The 17,433-nt window shown below is 42.7% G+C and overlaps 1 protein-coding gene across 1 annotated transcript in view; it reads left to right on the top strand.

The window, feature by feature from the left end:
- The first annotated feature begins 3,560 nt into the window (after window positions 1–3,560).
- Lamc2 (laminin subunit gamma 2) overlaps window positions 3,561–17,433 on the top strand; it is a 57,328-nt gene continuing 43,455 nt past the window's right edge. Inside the window, exon 1 of the mRNA XM_027935017.2 lies at window positions 3,561–3,639. Within this exon, the coding sequence (XP_027790818.2) occupies window positions 3,561–3,639 (79 nt within the window). The remainder of the gene's footprint in view (window positions 3,640–17,433) is intronic.

Genomic DNA, 17,433 nt, shown 5'->3' with positions numbered 1-17,433 from the left:
GTAGTTTACTCCTTTTTATTGCTGAGTAGTATCAAGTTGACTTTTGTCTGAATTTGAAGAAAAAGATGTATTAGGGTCATACAGGAAAACAAATATATTTTTGTTGTTTTTTTGAAAAGCATGCTAATTAAAGTTGATCATAAGAATATATTTAAGGGCTGGGGTTGTAGCTCAGTGGCAGAGTGCTGGTCTCACATGTGTAAAGCCCTGGTTTTGATCCTCAGCACCACATAAAAAATAAAACAAAGGTATTATGTCCATCTACAACTAAAAAAAAAATTTAAAGAATATATTTAAACCCATTTGACATTTACAATTGACTTGAAATCTAAGATCCCAACTGACTTTATTCTAAGTGAAGTTTTAAATGCAAAATTTCAATACATTAGACAAGAAAATCTGTGTGTAAAGGGAATTTATAGATATATAGCAAAAAATATAAATTTATTAATAACTCGAAAGTAATTGTTAATAATCTGGAAATTAATCTGGGTTATGTCCACAGTTCCACAGACATTTAAAATTATGATTAATCAATTAAGAGAAGCCTTGAACTAAAAATCCCATCTTTCTTATATGATATTTGTTAGTAATTATAGCAAAGAAAAACTGGTGCTTAGTGGTAATAATTATAACAACAACATCACTAATATTACAAAAGTAAAAATTATAGTTATATTTATGTAGTGTATGTTATGTGCTTGGTGCTTTTCTGAGCAATATACAGGTCATTAACTTATTTAATTTTCCCAACAACACTATGGTAAGTGTTTTATTGTTAGCCCCATTTTACAGATGAAGAACTGAGGCTCAGGGAAAACTAAGCACCCTACCTTAATAGTGTGAAGTCAGGTTTGATCCTGGAACTCTGCAGCACTCTGCCTGAGCAATGTATCAGAAAAGAATTCTTTCTTCAGTCTTTATTTTTATTTATTTATTTTTATGTGGTGCTGAGGATCAAACCCAGGGCCTCACATATGCAAGGCAATTGCTCTACTGCTGAGCTACAACCCCAGCCCCCAGAGAAGAATTCTTAAAGTGGTAAGAATTCTAAAGGTGGTGGATGAAGCCACAGCAGGAGTTTCAAGCCTGAGCCAGACAGGTTGCTTAGATGTGTGAAGAGGCCCAGAATAAGGCAAAGAGGTAGGAGCTGAGAAAAACTGGAGAGTGCATGCCTAAGGCATTTTGCATTTTACAAAATGGTTTAAAATCCTGTACTGTTCACCTAAGAGAAGCTGTGGGTTTGTTTGGACCTTAAGGACCTGCCGCTCATTTTCTGCCCTGGTTCAGTTGACCTCTGGGGTCTTTTCAGAGCTAATAGCTTGAGAAAATCAGAAGTATTTGCTCAAATTCTCTAGGTTTATGGATGTATGCCAGTCATCCACAATCTGTCTATCTTATAATGACTGTCAATAAATAATCTTTGATTTCATGTTCAATTTATTTAGTACTGTGAATTTGTCTTTTTTATGATGCCTTTTAGTCTAACAAAAATTTATAAACTGTGGAGCCAGATTGCCTGGTTTGGGATCTTGGCTTTGCCACTTTAAGCCTGGTAAACCTTCCCATGCCTGTGTTTGCTCATTTGTGAAATGAGGAAATTAATAACAGTCCACTTATTGTTAGGATTATTCTAAAGAGTAAAGGGTTAATATGTGTAAAGGTTTACAGCAGTAACTGACAAATAGTAGGCATTACCTCTGTGTCCACCATTATTATTATCACTGTCCACAAATGATGATAGATGAAAATATCTGTTCCAACTTTCCAGATATGAGAAATTATAACAATCTATGCTAAAATGAAATTTATCTTTAAGGCTTTGTTTTGCAGGGCCCTGTTCTTGCTTCTGCAGAATGGCTGAGCACCATGGATGTGTAGACCTGCAAGGAGCATGGTACTCAGACACAGAGATTCAATCTCCATCATGCACCAGCTACTAGAAGGGGAAATTCTAGATACCTGGTCTCTGGGAATTGAAATGTTAGCAGTAACTGGACAGTGAGTTTCAAGATCCTGGGCAGAATTGAAGAGAATCAAGCCTGGGATGAGAACATTGAAATTTCCTTTCTATTCCTCATTTTTTGTGATGGAGATTTTAGAGTGGGTGCCAGCCAGTTTGCTGGAACTTGCCCTGCCCCTGCTGTTCTTTGGTGCTCTATTCAGATCCTGCTTATGCCTGAACGTCTAGTTCTCGCTCAATATTCTGTACAAAGCCATCCACACTTATCTTAGGCAGCCCACACGGGTCTCAGTTATGTGCACAAACTGAAATTCTTACACCTCTGACAATACTGTATGTATGGATTGAATTGTTAGTTGTCTTAGATCATTATCCATAGACCTATTTAGAGAACGGTCATTAGTGTATTCAGTGCACAGGTATTTATCGAGAGCCTTTGTGGGCCTTAGTGATGGGGTACCAGAGTGGTTGTTTTGGATAGATTGTCTATACATACACTGTGTATATATAAACTCTGGTAACTTTTGTCTCCACCAGGAAGCAAAGCTTTTTCTTTGACAGCTTGCGCTCTCTCTCTCTCTCTCTCTCTCTCTCTCTCTCTCTCTCTCTCTCAGTTATCCCCAGGAGAAGAGATGGTATAGATCCTACCAAGATTTGCAGTTTTTCTGGGTACTATTTCACCCAGCACAGTGGATTTGGATGATGCTCACAGCTGGTCTCAAGAAACATTTTCCAATGAGAACATGGAAAATGGCATGAGAAATATGTTCTGAAATGTTAAAGGAAGATGAAATCCAGATCCTCTTTACTACTCAATTGAACAGAACATTTATTGAGCACTGAATGGGAGCAAATCATGGTCCTGGTTGTCAGGGCTGCAAAGTGTGATACCTAGTCTTCCCAGGGAGGCCTCCTGTCAATCAGTGACCTGATGAGTTGCTAGCCTAGGGGCTGAAGAGTCAGGGAAGCCCAGGAAAGGAACCTTGGTCCAGCCTGGTGATGGTGGGGGCAGTGTGGTCTTAGCAGAGTGTATGGGCTGGGGTACTGCTACTGTATTTCAGAGAGGTGACCCTCCTTGGAAGGGTGAAGAGGATCCTGTTGGGACTCTGGGACTGACCAGTCTTCCCTAATGTCTTTTAGAACAGAGCCCAAAGAGGGCTGCTGGCTTATTTCTGAGTCCGTGCCCTTGAGAATAGGCCTCCCAGTTTGAGGAAGGGGGTGCCGCTCTGCACCTCAGTGAATTCTGCCTGGGACCACCCGGGAGAGGGATCTGGCACATTCCGGGAGAACGATCCCCGGGCCACAGTGTCTGCGCCACGCCCTTGGCTCGGCCAGGTGTGCGCGCTCCTTGCGGGAGGCGAGGGGGGAGCGGGCCGGGGAGCGCGTTTACAGCTCGCGTGCGCTGTTTGTCTGCCTCGGAGGGCTGGGTCCTCCTTGTTCACAGGTGAGTCACGCCCTGAAACACAGGCTCTCTTCCTGTCAGGACTGAGTCAGGTAGAAGAGTCGATAAAACCACCTGATCAAGGAAAGGGAAGGCACAGCGCAGCGCCGAGGACTCCCGGCGGCCGAGGCGCCGGGCAGCGACCCCCGCCCGGCCATGCCCGCGCTCTGGCTCAGCTGCTGCCTCTGCGTCTCGCTGCTCCTGCCCGCAGCCCCGGCCACCTCCAGGAAGGAAGGTGAGTGGGCTCCGCGACAGCCCTGGCTGCAAACCTGCCTCTCTCTGCAGACGGTGAGGGCTGAGCACCTCGGAGGATTCCCAGCCCCTTCTCCCCTGCATATGGGGGTCCTCCAGGGATCGGTTTCAAATAACAGGAATATTAGAAAAATCCCGATTTAAAAAGTGTGTTTTCCTTACTTTTAAAATGTTTCTTCTTGATTTTCTTCTTCTTCTTCTTCTTCTTCTTCTTTTCCGCCAAGAGGCCCCTGTTTAATCAGTAATAGGTATAGGAATGTTTTCCCAGGGTGTGTTTTATTAATGGGACTCGGGTGGGAATTTTGCCACGGCTTATGAACATCATGAAGGTTGAAAATGAACTTCTTCAGTAATCGTGTAATTCATGTTCCATTTTGGGGATGGAAAATCCTTTAACTTTTGTATAAGATTACTTTTTATAATTTTTCATGCATTATTCATTCAACACGCATTTATAGGGCATCTATGTCCTATCATTTGATCCTATCTAGGGCACCCGGTGGCTGTCATGTCTTGAGAAGTTAAGTTCATGTAAACAAAACTTTTTGAGAACCTAGCAACTGTTGACCATACATGTGTGTCAGCTCAGACCACATATAACACATAACGGGTGTTTTATCGCTATCCATGATATTTTCGTGTGTAATTACCCTGAGTTTTTACACTTATGTTGCTTTCTGGTGGCATTTCAATGATTGATTCAGTAGATCCATAGCCAAGAGCCATTTTCACACCATGTATTGATTACAGTCTTTTTTTTGTTTCCCCTAAAATTGTCTTGGAATGAACTTTCACCCTGTTATCCTGACTGCTATTTTAAAAACCATGTATGAGCTAGGTGTGGTGATGCATGTCTGTAATTAATTCCAGCTTCTGGAGAGGCTGAGGCAGGAGAATTATAAGTTTGAGGCCAGCCTGGGCAATTTAGCAAGACCCTGTCTTAAAATATTAAAAAGGGCTGGGGTTATAGCTCAGTGTTAAAGCACTCACCTAGCATGAATAACGCTCTAGGTTTGGTCCCAGTACCATAATAACAAATAAGTTAATTAATTTTAAAAACCATGAATGATTGCTACATGCACAAAAAATGCAATTGTGAAATAATGAATATGTTCATTTGTTTGACTTTGGTGACCATTTCACCATGTATGAGTATATTGAGACATTATGTGGTATACTTTAAATACATACAATAAAAATTTTTTAAATGTATGAAAATGGCCATGAAGGGTAGATTCCCTTAGGGTTAAGATAATAGTTGTATCCTAGTAGAAAATATCATAAAAGTAGGAATATTCTCTGAATACTAGAATTAAAAAGGGGCAGCTATGGATCAACTACTTAGAATCCCTTGATTTAAAAAGTAAGAAATGGGAAGTAGATTTGCTCCAGGGCACACAGGCAGCTACTGCTAGCGATGGAGCTGGCCTTTGATCCAGAGGTTCTTAGAGACTATTTTTGACCACATTATAAAGGTGAGGGAATAAGGAATACACACACACACACACACACACACACACACATAGTGTACACTATTACATATATTTTTTAAAAACACTTTTAGTTGTAAATGGACACAAATACCTTTATTTTGTATATTTAGTTTTTAAATATAGTGCTGCTGGGGATTGAACCCAGTGCCTCATGCACGCTAGGCAAGCAGCTCTACCACTGAGCCACAACCCCAACCCTATATGTATGTTTTTAACCTGATAGATAATTATTGGAGCGAATTTCCCCTTGGCTTCAGTTGAATGTATATGTGTGTGTTAGCATTAGGTAACAAAAATAAATATGTAGACTGCTATAGATTGTTTAATAAAATCAGACTCCCCAGTACAAAGCTGGGACTCCCTTGGCAAAAATGAACGGCTTCTGACACCAAGTTAGAAGCAATGTTCAGGCTCATTTTCAGCCTTTCTCCTACCTTGGAGGTAGTCTGCTTAAGATATTATGTTCCCTCCTCAAAAACATTCATTTGGGGGCTCAAAGAAAATGTGAACAGGTTGGTGTTGGGAAAGAGTGCTCAGACTTTTCCATTCATGACATGCTGGCATGTGCTGAAAGTATGGTACCTGCCCCATTTCAGAGTGACCCGCTTCTGAGGGTCCTGTGGGCTGTACCCACGTAGAAGCTGAAGCTGCTTACTGCTTGTTCTGCTGCAGGTGAAGCTGTGATAACAGATGTGGCCAGCAGGACTTTCGGGGTTGGTCTCAATAAAAGCTTTGGAGTCAGCCTGACCTGGCTGCACATTTGACCCATTCACTTACTAGTTCCTTATTTGAATGTTGTCAGGCTCCTCAACTGCTTGGAGTCTGCTTCTTCACATGGTGAGTGGAAGCAGTAGTACTATACAACCTTGCAGGGTTGTTGAGAGGCTGGAGAACTATGGTGAATGGCCTTAAAATGCCTGGAACCCCATTTCTGTAAAAAGACTGCAGGCAGCAGTACAGGTGTAGTGAACTTGATGATGGGGTGAGAGCGCGTGGCATCCAGCTCCAGTGGTTGGGACCCGAGTTCCCAGGGGGAGGTATGGCTGCAGAAGGAGTGAGGACACAGGAGTGAGATGAGAAACGAAGCCACGGGTCTGTCTTGAAGGGCCTTTGGGGGCAGGCTGTGCAGTTAGGATGGTGCCCTGGGGGCACAGAGTTGCTGCAGATGGTTTGGATGGGTATGATTGGATCTGTTTTCGGAAGGTCACTCACTTCAGGGCTTGGAGGATGGGATGGAGCTAGGAGAGCCAAGTAAAGGGCCACTGTAGTAATCCGAGTGAGAGATGGTGAGGGATGCCATCCTGGTGGTGGAAACGCATGAGGAAACAGATGACAGAAACGCTCACACCGTAAAATCTAAAGAATTCGGCAATCCAGAAAGTGTGCATTAAGGCTATGAGTAAGGGGAAATTGAGAGAAATAAGGAAGGGTCCAGGGTGGATCTGAGGCTTTAGGTCTGTGTGAAGGGAATGAAGACTGTAAGAGGAGGATTCGATTTGGGAACAAGCTTGGGCCGTGAGTGGAGAGGAGGAGGCGTTCCCGTGGAGATCTGCTGAATCAGAGACGCCAGTGGAGATGAGCAGCCGTGCCCATGAAGGTCAGAGCTATAAGTTTTAGACATTTAGAAGAGAGATTTGAGAGCCCACAAGTGGAAAGCAAAGCCTTGGTCACAGATGAGATCACCTGGGATGTAGAGGTAGACGAGCTGGACGCCCCAAAAGAGCTAGAGGAACAATGAAGGAGAATACGATACGGCACTGAGGCTAGAGGAGAATCAAGAAGACCAGTGCTTTGTTAGCCGGAGGAGGAATTTCAGCAGCCGAGGCGTAATAGCTGGCATCAGGTGTCCAAATGTGTCTGTACAAGGGATAGGGACTAAAACAACACTGGTCATTTAAGAATGACCAATGTGAATGGAAAGCGTAAATACGGTTACTTACGCAGCCATCAGGTGAACTTTAAAGCAATTTTTTCTTTAAGATTGGTGAATTCAGAATTTGTGATTATTGTAGATCATTCATTTGGCTTTTCCTATGCCTTGATACTGGGAAAGAGGTGCCGTGGATAGGAGAAAGGATCCCCGGGAAGGTGTGGGCTCCCTCGTGGATCCTGTTATTTAAATAGTTGAAGTGTTTTGCAGAGAGATGCAGGCACTGGAGTCAGACAGCCCAGGTTCAAATCCTAGCCCCATCATTGACCATTGTGACACACTTACCTTGAGACTTGAGCAAACTACTCCGTCTGTTGCTCAGTTTCTGTTTCTCTAAAATGAGCATGAGGAATTATTGTGATCATTACATGAAAAGCACTTTGCCTGGTGCCTGGCAAACAGCCAGTCCGTCCTTAGTGCTCTTACTGTGAGGACTACCGCCCTGAGAGGGCCAAATGTCAGCAAATTGCCTTCTGGGTTTCAAGTGGTGAATTTTTTGAAAGGGCCTATGTTAGTCAGCTTTCCTTTATTGTAACAAAATACCCGAGATGATCAACTTAAAAACAGGAAAGATTTACTTGGGCTTCAGTTTTAGAGATATCAGTCCATGATTGTTGATTCCTCTGCCTTTGGGTACATCAAACTTGCGGTGCAGAAAACTGTTCACCTTATGGTGAGTGGGGAGAGATGGGGAGGGAGAGAGACAGAGAGAGACAGAGAGAGATCCTACAATCCCTCAAGGGCACTGCCCCAGTGACCTAAAACCTCTCTCTAGGCCCTACCTCCAAAGCTCCACTCCTTCCAGTAGCACCATGAGCCTTCAACATACTGGGTCTTTGGAGGAAATTCCATATCAAAACTATAGCAAGGCTTTTACCTCTAAGAAATGTTATCAGGAGTCTTTCTACTTTGGTTGAAATGAGCCCCAAGTTTTACTCAGTAACACAAGTGATGACCCAAAGCAGATTGGGATTCCCAGATCAGATTTCATGTCGTTCTTGCCTTTTGTCACTCACAGACCTCATCATACAGATTCATCAAATCGGTCACTCTAGGATATGCCCAGAACACCAGGTGACCCCATTTTTTAATGGAAAGGTTCCCCCTTGACTCCCCTCAAAATAATTTTGGCCAACTTGATGTTGAAAACATTTAACAATATAGATGCAGTAGTTAAACATCTCTTAGTATTTAATTTAGTAAATTAGCCCCACAGACATATTTAAAGTCAGTAATTTATAGAATAAATACCAACATATCCGTATTGATTTGTTCACATTTCATGAAGTAATCACATTCACTCTTTCCATTCACATCTGTCATTCCTAAAGCCACTTTCATAATCTCTTACTCTAAGCTAGATGACTTGATAGAAGTCCTAAATCTCTTTTGGATACCGTCCCTGGAAAGTATGCAATTTCCAAAACTTTGGAAAAGCTTACAAATTATCCTGAAGTACTCATTGCGATCTTTGCAGCATATCATCTTGAACTTATTTATGACAATCTCAGCACTCAGGAGAATGCACAATTATGAGAATTGTGTTGAGGGCTTGGCCTCTTTCTTACTGATAAGTACCCAATACAGTGATGAAGGACACTTAGCTTAACATGTCTTCCTCAAACAACACTTAAGTCATTGGTAAAGTGCCTTATAATATGTGAAATTCTAAAAGGACTTAAATGTGATCTCTTTTTTCCCCCAAGGGATAATTTTGGAAAAACAAAAACATCTACCTTATATTTAAGCACATATAGTAAACAGGAATATGGAATTGGGTTGGCGCATGAGCTGGAAATTCCTATGTAGGCATAATTTTGGGACTTCTTGAACCGAGGACAGCCACTGGTTTAGCTCCACTGGTCCAAGAAGCTGAGGAGGATAATTGTTGACGTATGATCAGTGTTTATGGGAACGTCAGCATGAAATCAAAGCACTGAGGCAATGTTGGGAACATGTTTCTTATTTAAGTTCTTAGTGGCTCAATGGTATGGACATTTGTTTTTCCTGGAGAAATTTGCAAGGACAAGACTTGAATCATCTATTACAGAACAGTGTAGAAATAGTAGCTCTATCAATACAAGGATACTTTAATTTAGTTGCAGATTAAGCCTAGTAAATTTGGGAATCATTCCTGGGGCTGTGTTCCAATATAATCTCCAGATAGATGATGTAATATTTGAATCATATTCAAGGACAAAAGCTGTCTTTTCAGTGTCTGAGGGTGACTGTGTCTGTATATGTCTCTCCCCGCTGGACGAACATGCATTTGTTTATATCGCAGTAATGAAAGTAGAAGAAAATCTTTTTCTTCCAACACTGATTAATGCAAGGGCTTGAGTCTTTCCTTTCTGTCCTATCAGAGGAGAGAGGTGGCAATCAGCTGGTCAAGGTAGCCATATGCTGGACTTCTTCAGGGCTTGCAGACCATTTATAGAATTCCAACAGAGTCTTTTCCAGATTTTATTTTTACTTATTGTGGGAATATGAATTTCTACATTTGAAAAAAAGAAAAAGAAAATCAAGCTGTTGCCAAATCATTTCTTACAACTATCTTGAAAAGTAGATAAATTATCCAAATGTTCAGTTGCACTTACATGGAACATTTCTTACAGAAAGATTTATATCTCATCACTTTTTTTCTCTTACTACAGTATTTCAGAATAAAAATGAGAGTAGATCTTGAGGGTTCTCTGAAAGAGCCTCTGTTTTTGTAAATGAGGAAGATGACACCCAGGGAGGTACATTGACTGCCTAGATTCTCACAATGGGCCACAGCAGAGCTGGGCTCTGGCAGGGGTACTGCTTTCACACATGGGAATTCGAGGCACTGAAGGGCTGGGCCAGGCTTCAGTTCTTTAGTTGCCTGTGGAACATTCTTTTTTTTTTTTTTTTTTTTTTTGGTACCAGGAATTGAACTCAAGGCCCTCAACCATGGAGCCACAACCCCAGCCCTATTTTGTATTTTATTTAGAGACAGGGTCTCACTGAGTTGCTTAGCGCTTCGCTTTTGCTGAGGCTGGCTTTGAACTCGTGATCCTCCTGCCTCAGCCTCCTGAGCCGCTGGGATTACAGGCATGTACCATCGCGAAGCTGTGTCTAGAGGTTATTTTTCTGTCCCTGCTGGAGACTATTGGAGTCTTCAGGAAGAGTTCAGTTTCATGGCCAGAATGATGACCACATGAACTTTGCACTTACTGTTATTTCAAATTACTACCTACTTTGCTCTTGGTAAGAGGGGATTCTGAATATTTAAATATTATGTCTCAGTTCTATTTTGCAACAGCCGAGGGTCCAACAGTAGTCTAAAGCTGCTGTTCTGGCCTCATGTAGGAGTTTGTACCATGGTAGGAGGGGGTCTTCACAAGCTGAGGTCTGCTAGGGACCAGAGGTAAGGCTACAGCCGATGTGGCTGAGCAGTGGTCGTGGAGAAGCAGCATGGGTTATCCCACTGAGGTGCAGGACACCTTGCTCCTACTCCCTGATGCAGACTTGTGGCCAGGCTCTACTGGGATATTTGTTGCTTCTGCCCATGGATGTCCCTGGAAAGGACATGAACCCTTCACCAAAATCTTGATGGCTTTGGATTTGAGTTGAAAAAATTGTCCATATTCTATTATTCAGAATTGCCCAAGTGTTTCAAGAGCCAAGCTTTGTCATTCCTTTCTTGATGGCCAAGCTCCCAAGAGCCCATTTAATTCATTTTTCTAACTTCAACCAATGTGGTTTTAATTTGTTGTTTTCAAATGGAATTTTTTTTCAGAAAATAAGTAAGATTATTTTACAAATGCACTTCAAACATATTTCCCCAATGAACATGAGTCACCGTCATTCCCAGCTAAACTGAGTATTCTAATAGTGCATGGTAAGCACACACATATCTAAGTGTGTCTGTGAAGGATAGAGGAAAAGAAAAAAGTCCGTGGCTCCTGGGCACAGTTGCACAGCCTGTAATCCCAGTGGCTTGGGAAGCTGAAGCAGGAGGACTGTGAGTTCAAAGCCAGCTTCAGCAATAGTGAGGTGCTTAGCAACTCAGTGAGACTCTGTCTCTAAATAAAATACAGAATAGGGCTGGGGATGTGGCTCAGAGGTTATGTTCCTGAGTTCAATCCCTGGTACCAAAAAAAAAAAAAAAAAAAAAAAAATCCACGGCTAACTTCCTTGTATGAAAACTATTATTCACAAAACTAATGAAAGGTTTAAAGAGAAATATTTGTTCATTAGATAACTTTTTTTTAAAGGAACTAACAGAACACAAATTTAAATGGTTGAAAAATCACATTTAATGTATAGTTCAATTATCTCCAATTTTTTTCCATATAAATCAGATTTTTAAAAAAAAATTTCTTTATTCAGACTCCCAAAATGTGATTTCCCTCCTTTTAGTCCCATTTGCTTCAGGTGTCACCTCTTGCTGTATGGGCCTCTATAATTTCCTTTATTTCAGCTGCTTCCTAAAGGGGCATATGTGACCTCTTTCTAGGCTGGGTAGGAAAGGCCCAAATGCTTTATAACAGTCAAACAGTCTTTCTATATTGGAATGACTTTTTTTTTAATAGATAACTTCATAGAAATAGAGAAATCTCTATTTCTGTGATCAAAGGGGCGTGGGGTGCCATGTTGGAGGCTGAATATTTTCATATAGCTCCTTACCACAAGCACTGTAGCTGATGCCAACCGTCTTGTCGTGGGGCCTTTAAAGGTGCCAGGTGTATCCCCTGGGCCCTAATCCTCACTTCTCTTTACCTCTGAACCCACTCAGACTGAGCCCTCGGATTCTGCCTTCATCCTCATGACGTTCTTTTGTTGCCCCTAATTCCCCTGTTTACTGGAACTTTCTTTCCTTTCCACACAGTTCACCTGGGCGCTGGTGTCCCAGTGTTAGGGGAAACATCTCCAGGTGTGGTCTCCTGGCGCAGTCCTCCCCGGGCTGAGTCACTGCACATGCGAGTTTGCAAGTCTGGCTTGTGACTAATGTATTATGAACCCTTGGCTGATCATAGGCACCTCCTTTTAGTTCATAACCATTCAAAAGGAAAATGTGGTGATCTCAGTTTCATAGACTCTTGATGACTTAGACGATTTAGAGTTGAAAAGATTTACCCATGTTCCATCACCCAGAGCTGCCCATGTGATCAGAGCCAAGCTGTCATTTCGCTCCTCACTATGCATCAGGCTGCAGCCCCACTTACACTGGGGGGACAGTACATGTCCCTGGAAGCAAATGGATCAGGCAAAGTAGGCACCTGGGGTTCTGGCTGTGTTGGCTGCCAAAACGTGAGAGAGAGGATTGCATTAAAGGTCCCTTAGCGAGGGAAATACCCTCTCCTAACTAGAAAACACATTGTGGTGCTCTTTAAAAAGATAAAACTGGAAGTACGTATTCACCCACTAAACCATAAAGTTCAAGACCAAATGAAGTTTGGTTTAGTGACAAAATATTCAGCTTTTGTTTTGAAGTATTCACTCAAACCGAGAAATACACTAAATTTAGAAAGAAACATTCCATGCAAGATGTTTTCAAACTAGAAAATACATATAAACATTTTCATGATCACATGTAAGTATAATATTAAAAATATTTTTTCATCTTGTGTAGCTCAGGTTCGAAGACTGGTTTTTACAAATAAGATCATAGCTTGCTGTGCCTTTGATGCCAAACTGATAGATAGCAGGTGTATCTTTCTTTAATCATAAGTACTGTGCAATTCAAATATTTGTAAAACTAATTTTTAAAATGTTAGGATAAACTGGGTGTGGTGGTGCATGCCTGTAATCCAGAGACTCTGAATGCTAAAGTAAAAGGATCCCAAGTTTGAGGCTAACCTGGGCAATTTAGTGAGACTCTGTCTCAAATTAAAAAGGTCTAGGGATATAATTCAGCGGCAGAGTGCCCCTGGTTCAATCCCCAGTACCACAAAAAAAAAAAAAAAACAAAAAACTATTTTCAACTTAAATTCCATTCACCATTTTGAGCTATAATCTGGACTTCTTATTGAAGGACCTCAGTAGAGCTGACTTCATGGAAGTACTCGTTACTGTATTTAAGTATAAAAGGGTGATCAGTCTACAGACCAGTCCTTTGACTCCGAAGTAGGGGGTAGTGTCCCATAGTTCAGTTCAGTTAGTTTTGTGTAACTCCTTAACAAACAAAAGGGTAAGCTAGTTGAGTTTTTAGCTCCAAATTACCTCTCCCCACCATTATGATTTTCTTTTACAAATCAAGAATTTTAAGATGCAGAGGAAGTAAGGACATAAAATGAAGTACAAGTGAACGAGTGAGAGAGCGGTGAAGTCCATGTCCCTGTTCAGAGTGTTACACAAAATTAGACTGGAAAAAAATGGGTGGCATAAAACCATGGTAGTCATGGAGGCAATGCTAAGGAATTCTGTGTTTAACCTGAAAGGAAAGGACAGGTATCTTGGAGCTCGAAGCAGAGAGGTTTTGAAAATGTGTATTTTGAAAAGCTTTTCTGGCTGTGGAGTGGGGGCAGGCGAGAGAAACTGCAGTAATTTCCACTAGGAAGCCATAGCAGTCTAGAGGTGATCAGGGTTTGGCTTAGAATGGCCATAGTGAGACGGAGGTTAGGGTTTGGCTTTGGAATGTCCCCCCAAATCTCATGCGTTGAACAGTTGGTTCCCCAGTTTAGCAATGTCCAGAGGTGGGGTTTTTGGAAAGTAAGTGACTGAAGGATAAGGAAGGGCTCTAACCTCATCCATGGACTAATCCACTCCATAGATTCAAGGACTACTGAGAGGAGGCGGAAACTGTCTGCAGGTGGGGCGTGGTTGGAGGAAGTAGGTCACTGGGAGGGGTGCCCTGTGGGAGTGTATCTTGTTGCTGGCCTCTCTCTCTCTCTCTCTCTCTCTCTCTCTCTCTCTCTCTCTCTCTCTCTCTCTCTCTGTCTCAGTCAGCCTCCTGGCTGCCATGAGGTAAACAGTTCTCTCCACCATGCCCTTTGGCCATAGTGTTCTGCCTCACCTCAGACTCAAAGCAATGGAGCCAGCCAGCCATGGACTGTAGCCTCTGAAACCAAGGCCAAAATAAAGCCTTCCTCCTTGAAGGTGTTTGTCACTGTGATGAAAAGCCGACCAACACAGCAGACTAGGATTTGAGACTTTAGTAGGTTATAGCAATAAGATTCAGTAAAGCAGGTGAGAAAGGTGGGGGACCTGTGTAGACAGCCTCCAGCTTTCAACCTGAAGCATGACAATCTTGGATTTGGTTTTAAACCTGTTCGTTTAAAGAGCTCTGAGCTAACCACTTGAAGCAGTCGATGGAAGCATCTTGGGGAGTCAAACCCTTCAGGCTATTGAAACCCTTACCTTGGATGGGATCGGCCAAGGAGGGAGGATAGGGTGAGGAGTCACCAGGGTTCTGGGTAGGGACTTGAGGGGCACCAACACCTAGAGCTAGAGGAAGAAAGGAGCCAACAGGTCTCCATGGAGAGGTCAGAAGCCAGAGGAAACCTAGAGTGAGTTGTCACTGTATCCAAGGGAAAGCTTTGGTGTCTCAGGGAACACAGGCACACGCCTTTCCTCTAAATAAAGGAAGTTTTTTTTTAATATTTATTTTTTAGTTGTAGATGGACACAATACCTTTATTTTATTATTTTTATGTGGTGCTGAGGATAGAACCCAGGGCCTCGCACAGGCTACATGAGTGCTCTACCGCTGAGCCACAACCCCAGGCCAAGGAAGGGAATTGAATGTCACCTTTAAGTGGTTCCTACTTGGATTCGTTCACAGATTACAGGTCACTTATACCTAAATGGCACGGCTGTTTCGCTGAATCGATATTCATGCACTAAGCACCTGAAATGGCAGCGAGAGCCACAGAACTCGACGTAATCACAGCCGGCACACACTGTCAGGTTCCAACACGACGCCCAAATTCCTAGCTCCTGACACAGCCCCAAAGCAGCCAAGCAAGCTACCTGTTACCTGCCCGATGGCTGCCCGCTGATCTCAGGCTCCTTCCAGGTGGGGGCAGAGAGCATGCAGCCCCAGGCTCAGACTGCAGAAGGGCACTTCCTGGGCAGAGGCCATTCACGTGCTGTGAGCAGAAAGTCCCAGGCACTCCTTTTAATTGAAAATACCAGTTCCCTTCGCGGTTCTTTCTGTTTCCATCTCACCATGGGTTTTTTCCTTTCTCCTCCTCCTCCTCCTCCTCCTCCTCCTCCTCCTCCTCCTCCTTCTTCTTCTTCTTTTCTGAAATATTGCTTTTTTTTTTTAACACTGAATGCTACATAATAAACAACAAAAATCTTTGTGAATTGCACTGGGGAAATTTGTTGGGAAGTTGTGTTGGGGAAATGGACAATTTCATGGTGTTCAGGTTCTCGTTTGGCCATTCCTAGAGTCTGGCTGCCTGCATTTCTCCCTCCATTCCTTCCTTCCTTTGCTGGGTTTCTCCCTTCTTTTCTCTACCCCTTCATGAATGCATCCCTCCCACAACCACGGTAAAGCTCTGTATTGGTACCATTGGAGTGCAAAAGTGAGAGATGCTAGGAGGAACTAAGTAATAAACATAAAATATGTATGATCCAGGACAGAAAGTGGTAGATGCTACGACAGAGGCAAGGTTAGCGTGCCCCAAGCATGCAGAGAAGGGAGGAGCTGTTGGAAGGTTATCCAAGGGAAATGCACAGTCTTAAAAGGAACATTCTGGCTGCTGTGTGGAAAATGGATTTGGGGAGAGCTGGAGCAGGGAGTGCCCCAGGCAAAGGCAAGCCTGAAGGCCACAGGTGGTGGCCAAGAGCTGGTGCCTCCTGGGGTCTATGTGTTGGAGCCCAGAGAACTAGAGAAAGGAAGAGGCCAGAAGTAAGTTTGTGTGGTATAGGCCACACCTTCAGGTTTTGCAAAGACTTAGGATTTTTAATTTTGTTATTATTGTGAAAGCTCTCAAAAGTACGATTTCACAAATCGTACAAACATGGGAATTAGATCACCTTGGATGAAACCGGCATGTTTTTAAGTTCGGAACAATAGAAAGAGGACCTGCTGGATACAGATGATTGTATTTATGCCAGTTCATTACAATTTCTGGTAATTCCTTGCCTGGAAAGGGCAATATTTCTGATGGGAAATTTAAAACGAGTTCTCAATGAACGGTTACCATTGGTGGCAGTCCCCCTCCAAGGCTCGCCCAAGTCCAACCCTAGGAAACATTTTCTGTTTCCTTTCATTCTCCAAAGTCTACAGCTTGGAAACAGCCTTTGCCCCTTTGCTTCCTGTCCCAACCTGTTGGAGTCGTGTGTTCAGTGAGGGGTGGGAGCCCGAGGGATTCTGCATGCAGGGCTTTTTTGTTTACAGAGGGATCCCAGCTCCTTTGATCTGAGTCTCCCGGTGAGTGTGGGTGGCAGTGGGCGGATCAGCCTGCGTCTGGCTGCCTCTCGGTCTTTCCTAAGAAGCACCTTGTGGGTCAGCAACCCTGTGCTATTATAGTTATTATTATAATAAATACTTAAGTGCCAGCGAAGCTGCGAAGCAGCACACCACACAGCCAGACACAATTACCACCCACCCTTTGTGAGACTTACAGAAATATGCAAAAATCTGCATAAAATGACTGCATTTCAGCAGTGTTTATGTGGGGCTTGAAGTGAACTTGATGAATTGCATTCCTTCAGCTGTGGGAAGAACCTGCCGACAGTTAAGGATTTGGGGGAGTTGGAATGAGGGACAGAGAGAGCAAAGGATGAGAGGTTTGGGAAGGGTGTGGGATAAATCAATTGTCAGAGAAGAGTGACAGTGAGAACCAGTTCAGTGATGCCCAGAGTTCAGTGAAAGGAGCAGGGAACCCTGCCTATTTTGATTTCTCGACCTAGTGAAGGCTTGGGCCTGTTCCGGGTTCAAGTCTGATTTATTTCTTTATTTTCTGGTATGGTGATATGGGAATTAGATCTAATGCCAGGTCCTGGATCCAGGCCGGCTCGTGGGGAAATAATAGACAAACATGGATAATGCACTCAGTGTTTGACAACACCAAATAAATATGTCTGTTTAATAACTTCTTTGGCAAAATTAAACACCAGAAACCCTTTTTTGAAGTCTTATGGCTCATGAAATCTGAGGGTCCAAGCACCCTGTATAGCCTCCCTGTTAGATAAGGTGATATTTATTAAATGAATGAAATAAGTGTACATCTTGTTGACTAAGGACAGATGAAGGAAAGGGGAAAGGAGTAAGAATCAATGAAACAAAAATATATCCATGGAGTACTTTGAAAAGAATTTATCAGAGGGGGGAAGAAAAAATCTGCAACAAAATGATAAGCAAATAGTTTATAGTTTTAAGTTCATGACAATTAATAGAAAATCAGTGTGCTCAATAAATAAGTGGACAAAGATCA

The sequence above is a fragment of the Marmota flaviventris genome, chromosome 12 (genome assembly GCF_047511675.1).
Source record: "Marmota flaviventris isolate mMarFla1 chromosome 12, mMarFla1.hap1, whole genome shotgun sequence".
In the NCBI taxonomy this organism is placed as follows: Eukaryota; Metazoa; Chordata; class Mammalia; order Rodentia; family Sciuridae; genus Marmota; species Marmota flaviventris.
The sequence above is the reverse complement of the archived record's forward strand: the minus strand, read 5'-3'. Positions and strand labels throughout refer to the sequence as shown.